We start from the raw sequence: 19,708 nt of genomic DNA, 5'->3' as shown, positions 1-19,708 counted from the left end.
TTAGAAGATGTTTTAAACGCAGTAAAAATTTCCCTGTTGATTATTTTATGTGTATAAATATAAATTAGAGCCTGAAAACTAAGTGTTCTCAATTTTTAACTGCACAAATGGTCCCCAGACCAAACTTTTGACGCCCGTGGCTTAACGTAAACCTTGTGTCACTTTGTGTTTTAACATTTAAAGTGTTCATTTTTACATTTCCTGGCTTATAAAGCACATAAATTTAAAAGTAAAGTTGCTCAGTAAAGCATGAAAAAACTGGACAAACTTGCAGATATCCATCTTGAAAGCCTAAGGAAGACTGAACGCATCCTGAAAAGCTTTTTTCACCGTAGCTTTCCTGTCGTTACACCACAAGTGAACTGCATAAAATATTATCATGAGAGTCAATCCAAGCCATAATATGACCACAAGCTTGAGAGACTGAGTTGCACAGGCCTGGTAATCTGGTTCAGACGTGCTGGAACAAAAGTTTCAGGACAGTTGCCCTCGAGGAGTTGGAGACGTCTGATCTGCTGAGATTAGGCAAAAAGAATGTCCTAATATTCCTCTATCTGGATCCATCAATCTTGTGAAATGTTAGAGCAGCAAAGAGCTGCTATATAAATTAGCAGAAATGCCAAAATGTGTTTTTGTTTTGTTTTTTACAAATGAGAGCAGATTATCTGTCATGACAGATTGTGAAGCTTTAACTTATTAGTGAGAGGTTATACCAATAGATGGGGTGTGCATGATTATGTTTTGTTTTCATTTATATTTTAAATTTATAAATTATGGTCTTGAATATTATTTTACTTTACACAGGTGTTAGTATTTTAGAGAAAATATTTTTTCAGAGGATAATTAAAACGTTAAACTGAGATTTTTTTCCGTTTTCACTTGTTAAGCATTGTCAAATGCAAATTGTATTTGGTTTCTTTCTGAATTTTATTGAGCACTTTGAGAATGATGAATTCAAAGTGAATTACCAATCAATAAATTATAATCTTGCAAGTTGGCTACATTATATGGATAAATTACACAGATGACAAAGTGCTCAAGTTTTTTTCTGCTTATTATGATATTTTCTTATTTATACCTGGTGAAAATATTACATTTAACAAAAGAATATTACATCAGCTCAATTTCTGTCCATTTTTATTAGCATGTATTAATGACTAGATGTTGTTTATTCTGACAAAATTCGGTGAAAAAATGTGGCCAGTCCAGCTGTTATTCATATTTAAAGCAAGTTTTAAAAACTCATATTATGAAGTTTCAGCCAATTTAAAAATAAAATTAAATTGTTGGGTAAATAAAGCCACGAGTAGCTAAGAAACAATCACCTGTGTATTTAATAAATTATGAAATTCTGCAACTATCAATTTTACCACTAGATGGCGACGTTTGAAGGTGTTCATGAGCTCGCCTTAGCAGCCGTTATAAACTGCTGTGGGTGGAGTTTATTTTTAAGACAGACATAGCAAATAGCCAATCAGGTGCAAAGGAATTGGTCCGAGTGACCAATCAGCGTCTGAGAAGGCTGGGAAGAGTCGGGTTTGATTCAGCCTCGTATGTCGCCGTAGACGCTCGGCTGAAACGGCCCTGTTTTAAAGTTCCTGGGGGCGAAGAGTCGGGCGACCTGGACAAAGCAGGAGAAAACGGGGCCAAGATTTAACCTGGTTAATAAATAACTCGTCGTTTTCCGTACCGGGAGGGCAGACACCGTTCTGGAGAAAAGGTTCGGGAACATTTTGTTATCTCGTTATTACAGCGCTTAGCAGTCGCGGTACAGTTGTGCCGATGCTACTAAAAAAAGTGTAGCTTATGCTACTTGGGTAGCAGCTTTAGCTCGGATTAGCTCATTGATTGTGCTCCTGTTGCTCGGTTTTGTCGGTGTCGTTTGCTTCTGAATGTGACCGACTACATCTGTAAAGCAAATTAATAACTCTTGGTCCATCTTCTCTTGTTCTCTGTTTTGAATTTTAAAGAGGTGCGACGCATAAAACCGAGGTCTCACTTCCCGATAACGTCAGAAAATTCAGAAAATGGCGGAGCCGGACAAATTAAACATCGACTCTATAATTCAACGTCTTTTGGAAGGTAAGGGGAATCCAAACCAGTGTGAAGCTTTATTTTGTTTCTATGATGGTGAATTGTTTTTAGACCTTTTCCCCGGGAGATCGGCGCTGTGTGCGGTGAAGTCGCCTACATTAGACCGGCGCTGCTCTTATTGCCAGGGGTTGTTGGATTTTGCCAGATCAAATGTTGGAACCGAATCAACTCTGCGTTTCATAGATTTATTTCTGTTTGTACAGACAGTTCCCTTTTTATCACAGCCGATTCTAGCCCTGTTTTTGTTGTAGATGCATTTCTGTGGGCAAATTAAAAGAAATGCGTGACGTTACAGTGACGTACGTCACGTTTTTTCTCTTCTATTTTTATGAATCTATTCTGCTAAATAGTTTCATCTATAGTCTATTAAGTATTGTAGAAAGCAAAATCCTAACTGGAAGCATAAATAATAACTGAATTTATTTAATTTGTGTAAATACTATAAACAAGACTAATAAAAATTATTGTATTAACTCCTAACATTTACACCGTTTTCTCACATCCTCTTTAACTTGCTGCTCCTGGTGTAAATAACTTTACACATTCACAAAGAGAGCAATTTAATTTTTTAATTTTAATCCTTGAAACCTATTGAAACCCTAAGTTTAGATAAAAAGGAATAAAGAACATTTCTTAAAATGCACAAATAGGAAGTTGAGTGAAAGAAAAAAGTTTAATTCAAGGTTCACAAGCAACAGATATGGGCTTCTAAAGATGCTTGTCACAATTAATCGCATGGAATATCAAAAATAATATTCTTTGAAGAGACATTATAACCAATTTTACGTATGGTTTTAGTTGTTTGTGTATTGTTTTTGTGTGTTGTATTTTGGATATTTAAAATATGTTCCAGTGATAAGTGTTCTTTTCAAAACCAAAGTTAGTTTTTATTAATAGGGTGAAATTGCAACACACTACTTGAAAACAATCTTAAGAGAACAATATTATCATTGCAAAATTTACTTGGAAAATCTTATCGTCCAGAAAAAGTGGTAATCATGACAGGCCTATATATCACTTACATTTGTGCTGTTTTTTCTCATATTTAGCCTAAACGAGTGAATCAGAAGTCCACACTCTTAGTTTAAGATTTTTGAATTGGAAGAGGACTCATTATTTGACCTTTCAGATTGTGATCTTTAGCTGGTTGGTGCGTCTGTGATGTTTTACTGCTGGAGTTGGTGTTTATATTTGTAGAAACAAAACATACTTATCTAGCACAAGAGTTCAAACTTAAACTTCCCCCAATTCAGGAAGTGGTAAAAATATTCTGCAAACAGATGTCACGGCTTTAGAAAGCATGATCACTAATGTCCATGTATTGCAAAAACCTGCACCACACAGCAGTTTTATGCGTTTAGAAATAAACAGTTTATTTTTTTCCCCACATTGTTAAATCTTTTCACTCAGGTTTTACGTTTAGAGGATAAGTTTACAGTCAAACTAGTGCAGTAAAACACCTCCCTAGTGCTTGTAGACCATAAATCGGCTGCTAATTACTGCAATTTTAAGACTTTTCCCAAAGCTTAATACTTCACCAGACGTATCGGCTTAAGTGATTTTATTGTTTCATATGCAAGATGTGATACAAAAAGCTGCGGTTTGTTCATACGTGAGCAGATACACAAGAAAAGAACTCACTGTTATCACTGAGAAACCAGCAGAATCACCGTCAGCTCACAGCGACTGTAGGTGTTTTCTGGTGTTTGTTTATGCCACATAACTGGGAGCCAGCAGAGCATAAACATGATGTACGTCTGCTCTGAAGGAGAGTTTGAAAGGAAACAGCTGACTAACTCTTTCAGCACTTTGTCCTTTTCAGAATCAACTCCTAATGTGTTTGTTTAGCGGGAAGTTAAACAAACACATTAGTTATTTGGGTGAAGAGATTTAAGTTTTCTATAAGTAACTTGGAAATTGTTATGTTGCATTGCTCAGGGAAACTAGTTCAATTAAATTGCTCCTGCAAAGTAATTCAGTTTTTTTATTTTTATTTTTGTGCACACACGATAAAAAACTTTGCTGGATGATAAATTGTCCCATAAATTATCATGATAAATGATAATATTGTTATCTTGAGCACTAAATCAATTAATCACATGAAAAATTAAAACAAGCTCAATTATTTCTATTTGCATGTTTTATAATTTTTATAAATTTGTTACGGTAACAGGCCTAATTGAGACCATTTTTTAATAATATATTGATTATAGCATTATGCTGCAAGTTCAACATCTCAAAGATAAATTAAGTTTTATTTTGTAAAGAATGTCTAACTGGAAGACAGTTTGAATATAGAAAAGATAAACCAAACACAACCAAAATCATAAATAAAATGGATTATAAAACTAAAATGCCCTTAAAAAAACATTAGCCAACAGAATTGCAATTATTGAGCTCATTACAATTGATTGTGCGGTTAATTGATTAATTTTTATTACAACAGGATTATACAAAGCCAATAAATATTAAATTCAGTCTTATTAAAGAATGATTTCATAATAAGGACTGTTAGCTGTCGCTCAGGTTGAGCTAATAGCTGGTTGGTCTTGTTGGCTCCTCCAGAATCTGAAGGAGAATCTCAGCCAGACTGTCGGGTCGTGACTTCTAAGTGGAAATGTTATTGTTGTTTTCTTATGGCTCTGAAATAGGGATGCACCAATTTATTGCATCAAATCCCTCAGTTTTGGGTTCTGTTCTGGTTTGACTGACAGACCAGGGCATGTCTGAACGTCTGCAGTTAGCTGTCGTTGCCCCTTTGTTGCCAACTCTGCAGCTTTCTTGCTACATTTAGCAACATTTCAGATAAAAAAAATTGGCATTGGCCAAAATTTGAACCGGCAGGTCAGACTCTTTAAAGATCAGGGATCGACCAGGAAACTGCAATCATTGCATCCCTGTTATATCTCTACACATGGCTGCCACTGTTTTTTCTCCTTCCACTCAATTTTCTATTAATATGCTTTATTACGGCCAACTCTTGCAGCAGTAACGTTTTGTGGTCTTCCTTTTCTCTGGAACGTCGTCTTTAGCTTTATTGACTAAACTGGGGGAGGAAAAGACGGATTTCTGTAATAAAACTAAATACCTACTCTTGAATTATCTAAAACTTAATTTACAGTTTTTGTAAGATACTAAAACTTATTTTATTACAAAATTACTTTAAAATTCTTTACAGAAGTTAACAGTTTTCTTCCCACTAGTGCTCCACCTGTGTGTGAAATGTTTCACAGTTCTTGGCTGTTTGTACGTCCAGAACAAACAGCAGAAGGTCTGATTCCTCCCCAATGAGCACGGCCTCTCCAAAGGCCAAAGTCTCCAAAAATATTTACTTTAAGTCAAACAAAGATTGGGAGAATGATATGGTATGATTTTATTTTTTAACAAACGACACCTTAAAGAAAAGAACTGCTAAAAAGCCTGTTCCTTTCTCTAATTCATTAATTTTATCCATTGATCGCTGATTTTTGTTTCTCTTTTGTTCGACGTTTGAAGCTGCAGCCGCCTGCAGGTTTTAACATGCAAACTTTACACTAAAGCTAAAATAAATTTCCCTACATCCGATTTTAATCATACTTATTGTAAATAATTTGAATGTCTGAGTCCAATTTGAGTAAAATAACACTAGAAATTCAATGTTTCATTTTGCACTTGGACACAAGACTAATTTTTTATGTATTTCTAGTTAAGTCCAGTAATATTTCTCACTGAATACATATGATTTATTTGTAAATGTGTAATAATAAGAACTCCATTTTATTTAGTTTTTTTATCATGCACTTTATAGATTTCTTTTTTTTTAAATGCAATTAAAATAGCTTTTATTTTGAAAAATCTAAATCATTTTTTTGAAGAAATAATCGCATATTCAAAAATGTATTTTATGATAACAAATAACTAGCAGCAGCCATAGAAATAATTTAAGTTGGGTAAAGAAAATATTCACACTTGTTGCCTTTTTTATAATTTTTTTAGAGGTTTTTCAGAAAAAGTTGTTGGTATAAAAATAGTTTTGTTTTGCTCCTCCACAGGAAAGTGGTTGTTTTGGTGAGTCAAGCTCCTTTTATTTATGTAACACAAATATCATTCAGAAATATTTTATTTGGCCCTAAACTGGTTTAACTTTGTGCAGATTTTTTTAGCATTCCTGAGCTTTAGGCAGTGACAAACCTTAAATCTGGAAACATCAGCAGAGGAAAATACTAGAGTTTAAAAGTAATGTATAATTTATGTTAGAACTTAACGGGAAATTTCTCCTGTCTCAACAGTCAGTGTGATGGCCTTCTCTGCATTTAAAACACAAATATTTAAGTTTAATTTTTGTTTCATGAATGTAAATTTTTGGGGGGGTAAATGTGTTTCTTTTGATAAATGTACCGCTTTATCAAACTTTAAATTTAAAAAATTTAAGATTTAAATACTTGGGAAAAAGCAGGCAGCTAATTTCAGGCTATGGAGAGATGCTGCAAGTTTATATATTCTGCTAACTCATAAAATATACGTTTGGAAGCATAAATTTAAGTTATTTTTATGTTTGTAGACCATTAGAGGACAGTAGAATATGAAACGGTTTTATTCCGACTTTAGATTCAGGCTTTTAAGTTTTTTATCTTCTTTTAGTTAATTGAAAATGTTCATTTAATCACTTAGAGATGCATTTTCACATCTAGATTTCATGGTTAGTTTCCACTCACCATTGAAAAAAAAATCTTAAGTCAAGGCCTTAAAATGTCTTGAATTAATTTTTTTTAAAAAGTGAATCAGCCTTAAATTTGTTAATTGTAGGTCTTAAATGTTGTGTCTGTTGGATTATTTAAGAGTGGATATTCTGTTTTTTATTCTCAAAGAAAAGTTTGAGTTGCTCAGACACACCAAGGCGGTTGAGGCTACCGCTAACTAGATGCTAATATAACCTAACCAGCTTTTCACCAACATAAGTGCAAATTTATCATTGTTCGGTTTCATTTAATACATTTTTATCATCATGTAGGCCTTTTATTTTGTTCACTATAGTCTTCAAAAGGCCTTGAATTTGAGTTGGTGAAACCTTGCTTTTAGAGAACACTTAGAAATTCAATTTTTCACGTTAATATATTAAAAACTAATTTTTTTAATGTTTTTGTACTCTTCCACATGTTATTTTATCAGTTATTTATTGTTAAACCATGAGCAGGTTAGGCTTGTTGCAGTAAATCAATTAATTGCATGATAAATTAAAACAAGCTCAATAATTTACACTTACATGATTTATTGATTTTCTCTTCCTACCAGAAACTGGATGATAAAAATCTTCAGTTTGGTAAAAGCTAATCCTTTTTTTAAAGGACAGTTTTATGATTGATTTTATTTGTTGTTTCTTTTGTTTTATTTATTTGTTTTGGATATTTAAAATGTTGTCCAGTCCCAGAGTTAAAATTTTGTTAGTGTTCAAAGTTCATTCATCTTTGGGAGTATATTCTTGCATTATTATGCCATTATTACCACTGTATTACTTGGAAATGGTCTCAAAACAACAACTTTGTTTATTTTAATAACTTCTAAAACAATTTATCACCCAGTAACATTTGCTACCCTGACATGTCTGATTATAGCTTCAGCTTTTCACACCAATATCATCTAAAAGCTCATACTTTGATTCTCCTCAACATGTCATTCTGTCAACTTATTTTGTTTTGGCGTCAGATGGTAGCGTTCTGCGTTCTCCCAGACTCTGTAATGAAACGCGGTTCTGTGTTGGCCGGGATCATTCGGTTCTGAATCGCCTGCTGGGAGTTTGACTTTGACTGCAGGATATGCTGGAGTGTTTGTCCATGGATTGTTGTACTTGGACCGTGATAAGGTTGTCTGCCAAGCACAGGAGAAAACAAACAGGCCTCATAGTGGCAGTATTTATATCCTGTTATGTAACACTGGGTTATTTTTTTTTTTTTACCCCCATCGGTGCTTCTGCTTTTATTGTTGGGTCAAACTCCTCGGCGATATCGATCCGAACCACCAGATAATGAAGGAACGACGCGCCTGCTGCAGCTGCTGCTGAATTGTAGCATTGATAGATGTTTTATTTCCATCAGCTTCCTGTGTGCTGGAGCAAACCAATTAAACGTGTTTGGATAATTAGCAGAAACAATCGGATTAGCTGCTCAGATCTGAAGTGAAGCAAACCGATGGAGCGCCGCGGCGGTTTGTGGCCCGGCTACCGACCCCGGCTTTCCTGTTGCACTGCAGCAGCGTTTTGTTTTCAGAGTGTGTTAAAGCTCTTTGTGAACCCCTCGCTGTCGCCCACTGACTCTGAGGCTAACTTTGGAGTAAGCTCTGTCAGGGCTTAGCCTGCGGTAATCCTGCTTTAAAGCAACAAGCAGCAGGCTGGTATTTATATCCACTTTTCCCTGCCTTTTCCGTCACTTTGCCGTCCTTCTGCCTCCACTTGCTGATTCCTGCTCTGTTATAAATACAGCTTCACGTTTAACACTTAACTTTAATATTTCCCATATTTTTAGTGATGCATTTACTGATTTTAACCTGATTTATTTCCTTTTTTTGGCCTATCTACTGATACAAGTGTTGAGTTTCTGTTTAGATGTTTCAACAAGATGTAGAAAATATAAAATAGTCTTACATGTTGCCACTAAGAAGAGATATTTTAATTGTATTAAAACTACAACAATTAGGCCTGTTGCATAAAGTCAATTGAGTCTATTTTAATGAAAAATGATTTATTATTTTCATTTCTACTGAAGCTGAATGATAAAAGTCTTCATTCTGGTCTGAACTAGCCGTTTTGTTGAAGGACAGTTTTGTTTAGCAACTTAATTAATTTTATTTGTTGTATTTTTTTTTATTTATTTTGGATGTTTGAAATGTCTTCCAGCTTCAGTGTTAAATGTTGATTAAAATTTAAAGTTTATTGATCTTTGAGACGGTTTTCTTACATTATTATGCCTTTATTACCATTGTACTATTTGAAAAATAGTCTTAAAGCAGCAATATTATCGTTTATCGCAATAACTTCAGGATAAATTTATCGTGACTAAACAACATTGCATTTCTGAGGTTTATGTGGAATCTGCCTTAGGTTAAATATATTCTGTGTGCCATAAATTGTCTGTTTTTTGTAAACTTTTACCTTTATTATGTTTTTTAATTGACCATGAAACAGAATATCAGATGCTTCATTGCAGAAATAAACAGGAATCAAACAGATTTCCAGCAAACGGTTCCAAGTCTGTAACTGTCACTGTATTTTGGACTTTATTGCTGCTTAGAGTATTTAAAAAAAATGTTTTACCTTTGCAACTCACAAAAGTAAGAAACTTTCAGCCTAAAACATTTAACAATGATTGGCTACTAATGCCTCTCTTATAATATCTAAAAGACATTTTAATAATCTTGAACTTTATTATTATTTTTACCTCCCTAGAAAACATTTCAAGCTGTTTTATTCTTATCAACTTGTTTGTCAGTTTATTTAATTTTTCCCAGGAGAAAAAAAAGCTTTTATCGCTTTTTAATTGGGAAAAATAAATTTTGTTGGACGATGATAAATTGTCCCTGAAGTTATTGCAATAAATGATCAGATTGTTGTTTTGAGACCATTTTCAGTTAATATAATTGTAATAACAACAATAACAGATTCTCAAAGATCAATAAACTTTTACATTAAAACGAACATTGAACACTGGAACTAAAAAACATTTTAAACATTCACAAAACAGAAACAACAAATAAAATGAATTAGGAAGTCTCTGTTAACAAAATTGTGTCTAAAAATTGGCTAGTGTCGATCAAATAACTAGAGAAAAAAATGATAAATCATGCAAATGGAAATCATTAAGTTTGTTTTAATTCATCATGTAGTTATATGACTTATTGTTTATTATGACAGACTTACTGGTTTAGCATGAATTTCCAGTCTAAAGAGTCTCGAACTGGACTTTTTCAAAATCTGTTTGGGTTTGTTGGGTTCTCCTTCAGTTCATAGCTACTTATTGATCACACCATTATTGATTCAGTCATTGATACGAACTGAACCAATTCCAAACCGCTGCAGCTTCAGGGCACAAACATTTTACACGCCTGGTTTTCAGCTGAAACGTGTTCAGATCAGAAGTGGTTAAAATCTGTGTCCATCATGGCGGTGTGTTTTCCCTCTTCGGTGTGTGTGGTACGTGTGAAAACGCATGATAAGCGGACACTTGATAAACCTGCTGAATTCCTGAGATAACGCGAGCGAACGAGGCGAGGACGGAATGTGCGCTTACTGGGAGATAAATGGGATTTAAGTTTATTACAACCAAACTAACTCTGCTTTATGCAATCACACAGAAAAGCTTCTAATAATGTCAGAAACGTCAGACTCAAGAGGAAGTTCGGTTTTAACAGAGCGACCTCGACGTTTTCCACATAGCAGAGTTTTCTCTTTGCCAAAGTCTTCTCTTTTCCAGAATATGTGTAAAGAGGAAAAACGAAGCGAGTACCTGTGGAAACGGCTGCAAGTCTGAACTGCTAACAGAATTTGACAGCATTTGGCTGGTGGGAGGTGTTAGCTGTCCAGTCTGGTGGTCTGCTGCACAATCCAAGCATCACATTTCAGTGCTGAATGTCAATCTTTGTTTGGCCTCCTTTAAGGCTCAGAGTACACGCTTGTCCTGATGTTTCCTCCATAAATGATCTTATTTTTATTGTTCTCTTCTTGTCGCAGTGAAGGGCTCCCGGCCGGGGAAGAACGTCCAGCTGACGGAGAACGAGATCCGTGGCCTTTGCCTCAAATCCAGGGAAATCTTCCTGAGTCAGCCAATCCTGCTTGAATTAGAGGCTCCTTTAAAAATATGTGGTGAGTTTTAGTTTTATCTGTCTGATTAGATGATTTACAGCAGCAATAAAAACTCATTTTAAAATATCAAAATGTTTTTTTTTTTGTTTGTTTTTTTTTTACCTACTTAACAATAAACGAAGCATGAACAATTTTAATTAAACAAATAAAGTATTTTATCTAAAAAATTCAGCTGTTTTTTCTCTTTTTAAATGAAAGGTATTCAGTTTTAGTTTTATTTTGGCTCGATTTGAAGAAAAATTTTAAAAAAAACTGTTTATAAAAACAGGATGCAGGTCTGTCTGTTTGAAAACACTTCGTATTAATACAGTAATTAAATAGGAAAATTCTTGAAAATGTTCGAATTTCATTTTAAGGTTTTCAAGGTTTGGAAAGTGTTGTGATTTCTGCATAAAATCCTTGAAAGTTTTTGATTTTCAAACTGCACAGATTGGTAATAAAGTTTGATTAAAAGCTTAAATTAACAGTTAAAACCAGATATTTTTTTCCTCTCCTGTTTTGTCCTAATTCATTCCTGAAGCTTTGAATAAAAGCTTACAGTGCTTACAGTGGGTTACAGTGCTGCAAAATGAAATTAAATGGAGAACAACTCGTGATAAAAAGAGAAAAGGGTTAAAATAAGGTTGAATTAGCTGTAAATGCTGCAAGCTGAGACTGTTTGACGTCTGTGTGCCTCTGCTGCCCCCTGCAGGCGATGTCCATGGTCAGTACTACGACCTGCTCCGACTCTTTGAATACGGAGGCTTCCCTCCAGAGAGCAACTACCTGTTTCTGGGTGACTATGTGGACAGAGGGAAGCAGTCGCTGGAGACCATCTGTCTGCTTCTAGCTTATAAGATCAAATACCCCGAGAACTTTTTCCTGCTGCGCGGAAACCACGAGTGCGCCTCCATTAACCGAATCTACGGCTTTTATGATGAGTGTGAGTACCACTTAGTGACTTCAGTGGCGTTGAGATGTAAAGGAACTGCTGCATGTTCATGCTTTCTCTGCTTCCAGGTAAGCGACGGTATAACATCAAGCTGTGGAAAACCTTTACAGACTGCTTCAACTGTTTACCTGTGGCTGCTATTGTAGACGAGAAAATATTCTGCTGTCATGGAGGTACGCCTGGTTCTCCTGTCACTCTTTAAAACAAGAAAAGAAGAAAAAGACTGAAACTGTTTTCTATTTTTCCTCCAGGTTTGTCTCCGGACCTGCAGTCGATGGAGCAGATCCGCAGAGTCATGCGGCCCACAGACGTTCCGGACCAGGGCTTGCTGTGCGACCTGCTGTGGGCCGACCCGGACAAAGACGTGCTGGGCTGGGGCGAGAACGACCGCGGCGTCTCCTTCACGTTCGGGGCGGATGTGGTGGCCAAATTTTTGCACAAACATGACATGGACCTAATATGCAGGGCACATCAGGTAGATTTTAAACGTTTCATCACGATGTGCTTTACTGTTCAGACATAGGATTTATGGAATATATTTAATTTATCTCATATTACAATCAAAATTTGGATCACTTTTGTGTTTTTGTAAAGTTGATTGCAGTTTTTTTTATTGTTGTTTTTCTTCTTCTGTGGCCTTCATGGTCATCTTTAAATATTTTATACCAGAAGGAGAGAAAACGTTATGAAAGCTGGAGATTCAAGATATTTTTAAACAGACAAAATTATTAAAGAATTCACATTTTAGGATTTTTATTTTCAGGTAGATCTTTAAATGTTTTCTGTTTTTAGTGATTTCCTCTTTGATCTCTTTGTAAAGAGACACAATATGTGTCTTATGTTTACAAAAGTTTTATGAATGTATTTACATGTGTCAAGGCTCCTGTAAAACTCCATAAACATTGAAATTTGGGCATTTTCCATGTATTAAAAATCAAATAATATTTAATATTTTCTATCCAATACTGAAACATTTGATTGATCTCCTGTTTTTATAAAGCTGTTTGCAGTTTCTCTAAAAACTATAAAAAGGTACAAGTGCAGCGTTCAAAATGTCTTTTCCTTATGGCCTTCCGGCCAAAAGAAGTCTTTAAATATTTTATACCAGTAGCAACAACAAAAAAACAGAATTTTTTAAACAAAATTATTAAAAGAATTTACATTTTAGGCTTTAAGGAGGACCTGTTGTGCAAAATTAAAATTCTGCATGTTTTTGTACTTCCATTTAAGTTTCCAAAAACAGCAAAGCACTTCAGTTAAAAAAAAACTAAAACATCCAATTTTTGGTAGTAAGTTCATGTTTTTATGGTGTCTGGAAAATGAGGCGTTTCAAAAATCTCTCAATCGTTAAGTTACTGCGTCGTTCCCTAGTAATCCAAGCTGAGCTCCAGCACATTTGGTCAGCTGCTGCACAATGGCTGCTGTACAACACAAGTGTTTTTTGTTGTTGACTTACCATCCAGACACCACTTGTTGGATTATTGCTGGATGTGCAGGAGTCTCCACTTCTGCTTTTCAAAGATGTACAGTTGTATAATTGTCCATCTATTTGCAGCCATTTTAAACATGCGAGTGTAAACATTGAGTTGGGGGGCGTGGCCATCAGCAGTAACAAAGTAACTGGACTTAAAGTAACAAAAAGCCCTAAAAACTTTTCAAACCTGTTCAATGAAACATCATAGTCTCATTTAAGGTGTTTAGCTTCCAGTGTTTGTAATTAGTTTGTGTATTTCATAGAAAATGTTGATTCTTACTTTTTACAGCTGACCTTTTCCAAACGTGGGAGAAACGTCTTGTTATAAGTAAAATAATCTGTGGAACTAGAAGTTTATCCATCAGTGTTAAGAGATTATTTACTTAAAACAAGCTCCTATTTCTTGCTGAAGAGTTACTTGTAAGTTTATTTTATTTAAATTTGCATTAGAAACAAGACCAAAAATACTGTATGTTGTATGTGCATCAGAACAGAGTTAATGTTCAAATTGTCCTTTACTGGTTTCAGGCAAAAATGAGCTGAATATTTGTTCCTGCAACTTCTTTACAGTCTATGGTTTTCATATGTTACAAATCCAAACCCAAATGATGTAGAAATGTCTAAAAAACTCTCTAAAATCCAGAAATATTAAGTTTTATGTAAAGGAGCTCTGATTAGGAGCTCTGTGTGATGGACGGTGAAAGCGTGTGTGTAATGTTTGAATTTGATGGAAAGGCATAATTAAGTTGTGGTTGCAGATGTGGCGACACTGAAACCTCTTGTGTTCCTGCATCTTTCTACTCATTAAAGCTGACAGAATTAAAAGGTTCTTACTAGTTTATGATCAGCAGTAATTTTCTAAAACTTCCCGTCTTCCTGAAGCAACTTCTGACTCTTTTTCTGTTCGCCTCGTTTTAGCTTCTTTTTTTTTTCCTCTCTCGTCTAAGGTGGTTGAAGACGGTTATGAGTTTTTCGCAAAGAGGCAACTCGTCACTCTTTTCTCAGCTCCCAATTACTGTGGAGAGTTTGACAATGCTGGTGCCATGATGAGTGTGGATGAGACGCTCATGTGCTCCTTCCAGGTAAAGCAGAAATTTCTTTAATATTTGCTCCCAAGCAGACAGATTCACTTTAGCTTAAAGTGTTCTGCATGTGCTTGTTCTCTGAAGGTCTTTCATCATTTTTGATCTATTCAGACCTCTAGAAAGCCGAACGTTGATTAATACAACACTGAATATTTAGTGTTTTCACATCGGATCGTCCGATAGAATCGGTTTGATAGAGGACCAAGGTTGCGACATTTGCTACCTTTTCAGCTGCTGCAGTTTGTTTTCACAATGTTCTGTGTCAAACCAAACCAAACCAAACCCTTTGAGAAATCTGCTCCCCTCCTCACCTGTAGGGGCGCTATGCTAAGAACTGCTTAAAGAAATGACACAAAAACTTCTGAGTTCAACTTCCTTCTTTATAAAATGTGAACAAAAATGGAGTAACATCAGATTTCAGTTTCTCTTTCTGCTTTTGGAGCGTTCTCTAGTTCAAACTGTCCCAAAGTTCACTTGAACTGAGACAGAGGTCTGCAGGTGGACCAGAGTTCGCTTTTTTAATCCACATTAGAGTTTAATCACGCAGGAAGGGGACTACAGCGCAGAGCATTCTGGGTAAATTCTGGGTAAATCAAACCAAAATAATGTGAGTCTAGCGCAAGAAGGAGAAATGTCTTGTGGTATTTTAACCGCTAAAATCTGACTCTACTCCAGTTTTTGTTTTCATTTCATGCTGAAGAAAGTTGTGCTCTGCGTTTTCTTCAGAGGTTTTTGTGTTGTTTCCTTTGGAAAACAAAGGTGCAGCGCCCCCACAGGCGGAGAAAGGAACAGATTGCACAAATGATTTGTTTGCGGTGTGAAATGTAGCAGCTGTAAAAGTAATATTGTCATTTTAAATGTCATGTTTTTATTGGCTGTAAGTGGAAAATCATCATACGTAGTAAAAAAATAAAGGCTTTAAAACATCCATCTTTGTGAATTAATCTGTGTTTTCAATAACTTTCTAATTTATTAAATGGCTTTCCTCTCCATGTTGTGTAAACTTTTGCATATTTTATGTCAAAAAGGCAAAGTTTGCATCAGCAAAAGGTCACTAATGAAAGAAGTTTGAAACTGATGCATCAAATTTTTTTGTAGGAGTTTTTTTATTATCCAGCAAATTTAATATGAACAACTTAAAAGGGAGTGTTGAAGTTTCTTTTTTTTAAACGAACTCTGTAAAGGTGGATTTGGAAAATGATTAAGAAAACATTTAAATGTTACCCACTATGCTGTCTCTGCTGGTTTAATTAAAGATTTTATTTCTTCTGCTTTGCAGATTTTGAAGCCAGCAGATAAGAAATTGTATCCTTATGGCGGCAGCGGAGGAGGAGGAGGTGTGGGACTGGGAAGACCCGTCACTCCTCCACGGAACGCAGCCAAGGCCGGCAAGGCCAAGAAATAACACGCGCTGACTTCCTCTTCCTACAATTCACCACCCTTCATCGTTCCAACACCTTTTTTTTATCATTTCTTCCTTCCTCTCTACCTCCCAAACTTGTCCCCTTCGTCAGCACTGAACAGCAACAAAGACAACCAGGGTTCAGTCGGGTTTTTCTCTCTGAATGAAACACTTTTTGAACGTTTATTTTGCTTTTTGTGTTGTATTTGTGTGGATATGTGAGCGAATGATCCAGAGAAAGTTGCTGTATTCACCATGTACTTTTCCCCCCTTTCATGTTCCTGTTTTCCTGTTTTTTATGTAAAGAAGAGTTGTTTTTTTGCCTGTTTATCACATAAATCACACCTGGCTGCAGGGCAGAGCGGATGGGGCCATGAAGAAGTAAGCTTGGGCTGTTTATGTTGAGGTCTGGCACTGTTTAATGCTAAACAAGAGCTTTTGTACATTAGCTGGGAGGCAAATGGGTGGAGATCACAGGTGGGTATAAGGTGAATTCACTAGATTTATTTTTCTTCTTCCATTTTCAGAACCAATCACATGAAATCACGATCATGGATGTGATACAGACGCTTGTTTTTGTAGATAACTGACACCAGAATGGTTTTTATTTTATTCTTTTCTCTCCTTGTTTTTAGTTTACTTGAAGCTAAAGATGAATAAAAGTAACCTTTAATTTGAAGTACATCATCATGCTCATCACTTATTTGTCAGTGGCTGCTTTTCATTTGTTGTGACTTTTAAACTAAAAAATATCTTTAAGATGTAAAATAACTGATAATTATGATTATTTTTTGCTCTGGATTCTGAACAGGTTTTGACTAGAGCTGGGCGATATGGCTTAAAAATAATGTTTAAAAAAATTAATTTTAATCAGTTTCTTTTCTCACTTACCTTTCTAAAAAATTATAAATTACAAAATATTTTCAAAAAGTGGCTTTTATTTCAATCAACCCTTGTGTGAGGTGTTTAATTACATGGATGTAGGCATAATATTAGTAGGAAAAAAACATCTTAAATTTATCAGCAAAAATTATCAGGATTTTTAGTTGGTGTTCATCAAAATGTGTTTGACCTGAATTCAAAGTCCAAATAAACTGCTTTAACATGCACTAAACAAAACGGCTGCTAAAGGAGAAATGCTGATTTTCCATAAATTAAACCGTTAAAATAAAACCCATTGATCGCCCAGCCCTAGTTCATCTATAATTTTGATAGATTTTGGTTTTTGTGTTCATCATCACATCCAAAGCTAATCAGAACATCTCGCACAAGCACAACTCCACATCAAACTGGGAACGTGAGGCGTTCATGAGTCCTTTAAACTTTTCAGCGTGAGTGAAATATTATATATTTAAAATAAATGTATAGGCTTATTCTAGCTTAACGTTAGCCTGGTTAAACGCTGCCTCTTCTTTACGCTTTGCTTCGTATCGAGGGTCTTTAAATTTTACCCAGTTGCTAATGTTAGCCCGTAAAGTACGGAATGCGCGCGATGAAGCTTACCGGAAATGACGTGCGCTGCAAATAAGAAGCGTCCTGCCAAACAAAAAAGCGTTCAAGGCTAAATATTTGGAAGTGCGACTAACACAAACTGAACGGCTTTTTTCCACTTTCTGTCGTCGCTAAAACTACAGGCAGACTAACGTGGCAGAAAATGACGTCATAGTTTGACCGGAGACGTCCCACCCGGAGCTTGCTAGGCGAGGCTAGCTTAAAGTTACAAGCGAAGCAAGCGTTTCTTCATTTTTCAGCTTTTAAAAACTTGTCTGCTTGTTTTAAAATAATAATAATGATCATTTAAAAATTATAGAGAATGACTGAATGCTTCTGACTGCGTTCCCAGCTTCCTGTGTCCTAACTGTGGGAAAAGAGCCATAAAAAGAATAACATTTAATATCAAATTATTCCAATCAACTGTGAGCCCTGGATATTATGGGGAAACGTTTATAAAGTTACACAGCACTAATTTGGTTTCTTTAGCCTGATACAAAAAAAAAAATGTGGGTGTTAATTTTTTTTAGTTATATTTTCACCCTGTAATTTATACATTTTTAAATGTACTTATTTCATCAGCTAATATATAAGTTCTAAATTAAATATTTAGTTGGAAATGTAAGCATTTAGTTTAAAAATTAAATATTTAGTTTTGAAAAAATTGTTTTAAACCAAAATATTTAGCTTAAACTGAAACATTTAGTTGGGAACTAAATATTTAGCTTTCTATATTATTTAATTCACAAGCTAAATAGTTGTTTTAAACTAAATATTCAATCCAGGATAAGATTTATAAGGAATAAGACGGACTTGAACTCCTGCATTTTTCTCCGACAAGCTAAATAAAGAAAATTATTGCTGTGAATTTTTTCACTGTGTAACTTTTCAAATGGCAGCCCGTAAGATATTCCTAATATTTAGTGTTTGTTTTTACGCTTTGCGTTTACTTGATTACACAGGGTGTTTCTGGTTAAAAGACAAATAAAAACTGAAAAAGCAGGATGCTGTAACTGTTAAATATTCCTCTCTGTGGAGCTTCAGGGTAATCTCACAGCCCACTTCCACCAGCCTCACCGCTTTCTGTCCTCCCACTGTTCAAATATAAACCTGCAGCTCTCTGTAACAGCAGGACAATAAGGACAGAGGATGGACAAAATAGACTTTAAATATCTCCTTTTGTGCATTTTTTTTAGTTAATCTCAACATTCTGCATAGTTTTGATATATTACAACCTCTTGTGTTGTGCCTGAGAAGTCACCAGACTTCAGTTTGTGCACATGTTCAATTCACATCCAGGATCAACTCAGGAAGTGAAATTTAGATAACAAGCAGGGAATCCAAACCTGAAGAGGAACTGCAGGGGAAATGGGTCCAATTTGGTTAATTTTGAAACAATCTGGCCACAGCATTAGTGAAATTCAGTGATTTGTTGTGCAGAAAGCTGTTTATTCTGATCTGTAAAGTTTCTTTTGTGCAAATGAAAGTTAGATTAAAAGAAAAAAAGTTTTTATGAGACCTGCAGAACTTTATGTCCATTTTTATTGTTTTTTTCATGGCTGTACAAACCGCAGCTTCGAACATCTTTCACCTTTTCCTTTCTGGTTTTGCTTCTCACCACCAGTCTTCTCAAAAATCTTCTTTTCTGTAACATGTAAGCTTAGGTAACTGAAGCTTATCGGTGTAGGATCTTTTTAATCAATCAGGGATGTTTTTGCACCATGCACTGTTGCTGGGTAGCTTTAGATCCATTACATGAAAGTTATTATGACTAAGATTAGATAAGACAATTACTATTAATGGTATTTTTATTTGTATATCTTTTTGTTTTCATCTCTGTTTCAAGGTAGAAATAAATATAGAGTTTATATATTTTGTGTCTGGGTTTTTTTTTGCATCTTATATTTGGAATAAGTATCAAAAAGTAATAACATTATGGTATAATAAGCATTTTCCCTCAAACTCAAGTCAAATTGAACAGAAAATTTTTATTTTTAAGTCTTGCCATTGGTTTTCTCTCGGACTTATGTCTTCAGTCAGAGGCTTCTTCAATTTTGCTGTAGTACAGACTGCTAAAGAAGATCCTTCCTGCCTATAGCCTTATCTATCTACAATAACTGAAGAATTTGAATTAATATGAGTTACAGCAACATTTAATTTCCCTTTTGGGTGAACAAAGTATTTTCTGTTGCAACATTTGAAAATGATTCCATCAAAAAGGTTAAAGTGACATGAAATGTTTAGGAGTATTTTTACTGCGCTGTCAATCTTTACTTGAGTGATTTTATTATGATGTATTTTTACTCGTACTTGAGTAAAATTTCTGGATTTTCTACCTGCTGAATGAAAAACAAACATTTCCACCCAAAATCCACCAGACACAGAAACAAACCTGCAGCTT

General features: G+C 35.1%; 1 protein-coding gene across 1 annotated transcript; it reads left to right on the top strand.

Annotated features, from left to right (window-relative positions):
* Positions 1–1,523: 1,523 nt before the first annotated feature.
* Positions 1,524–16,495, top strand: ppp1caa (protein phosphatase 1, catalytic subunit, alpha isozyme a). Its single transcript, XM_055051780.1, has 8 exons — positions 1,524–1,720; positions 1,971–2,082; positions 10,793–10,924; positions 11,616–11,846; positions 11,924–12,028; positions 12,107–12,330; positions 14,277–14,411; positions 15,694–16,495. Exons 2-8 carry the CDS (start codon positions 2,028–2,030, stop codon positions 15,817–15,819), a joined length of 1,008 nt encoding a protein of 335 aa, XP_054907755.1. The 5' UTR covers positions 1,524–1,720; positions 1,971–2,027; the 3' UTR covers positions 15,820–16,495.
* The last annotated feature ends 3,213 nt before the right edge of the window (positions 16,496–19,708 follow it).

This window comes from Poeciliopsis prolifica, unplaced genomic scaffold (assembly GCF_027474105.1).
Source record: "Poeciliopsis prolifica strain line A6 unplaced genomic scaffold, Auburn_PproV2 SCAFFOLD034, whole genome shotgun sequence".
NCBI lineage: Eukaryota > Metazoa > Chordata > Actinopteri > Cyprinodontiformes > Poeciliidae > Poeciliopsis > Poeciliopsis prolifica.
The sequence above is the reverse complement of the archived record's forward strand: the minus strand, read 5'-3'. Positions and strand labels throughout refer to the sequence as shown.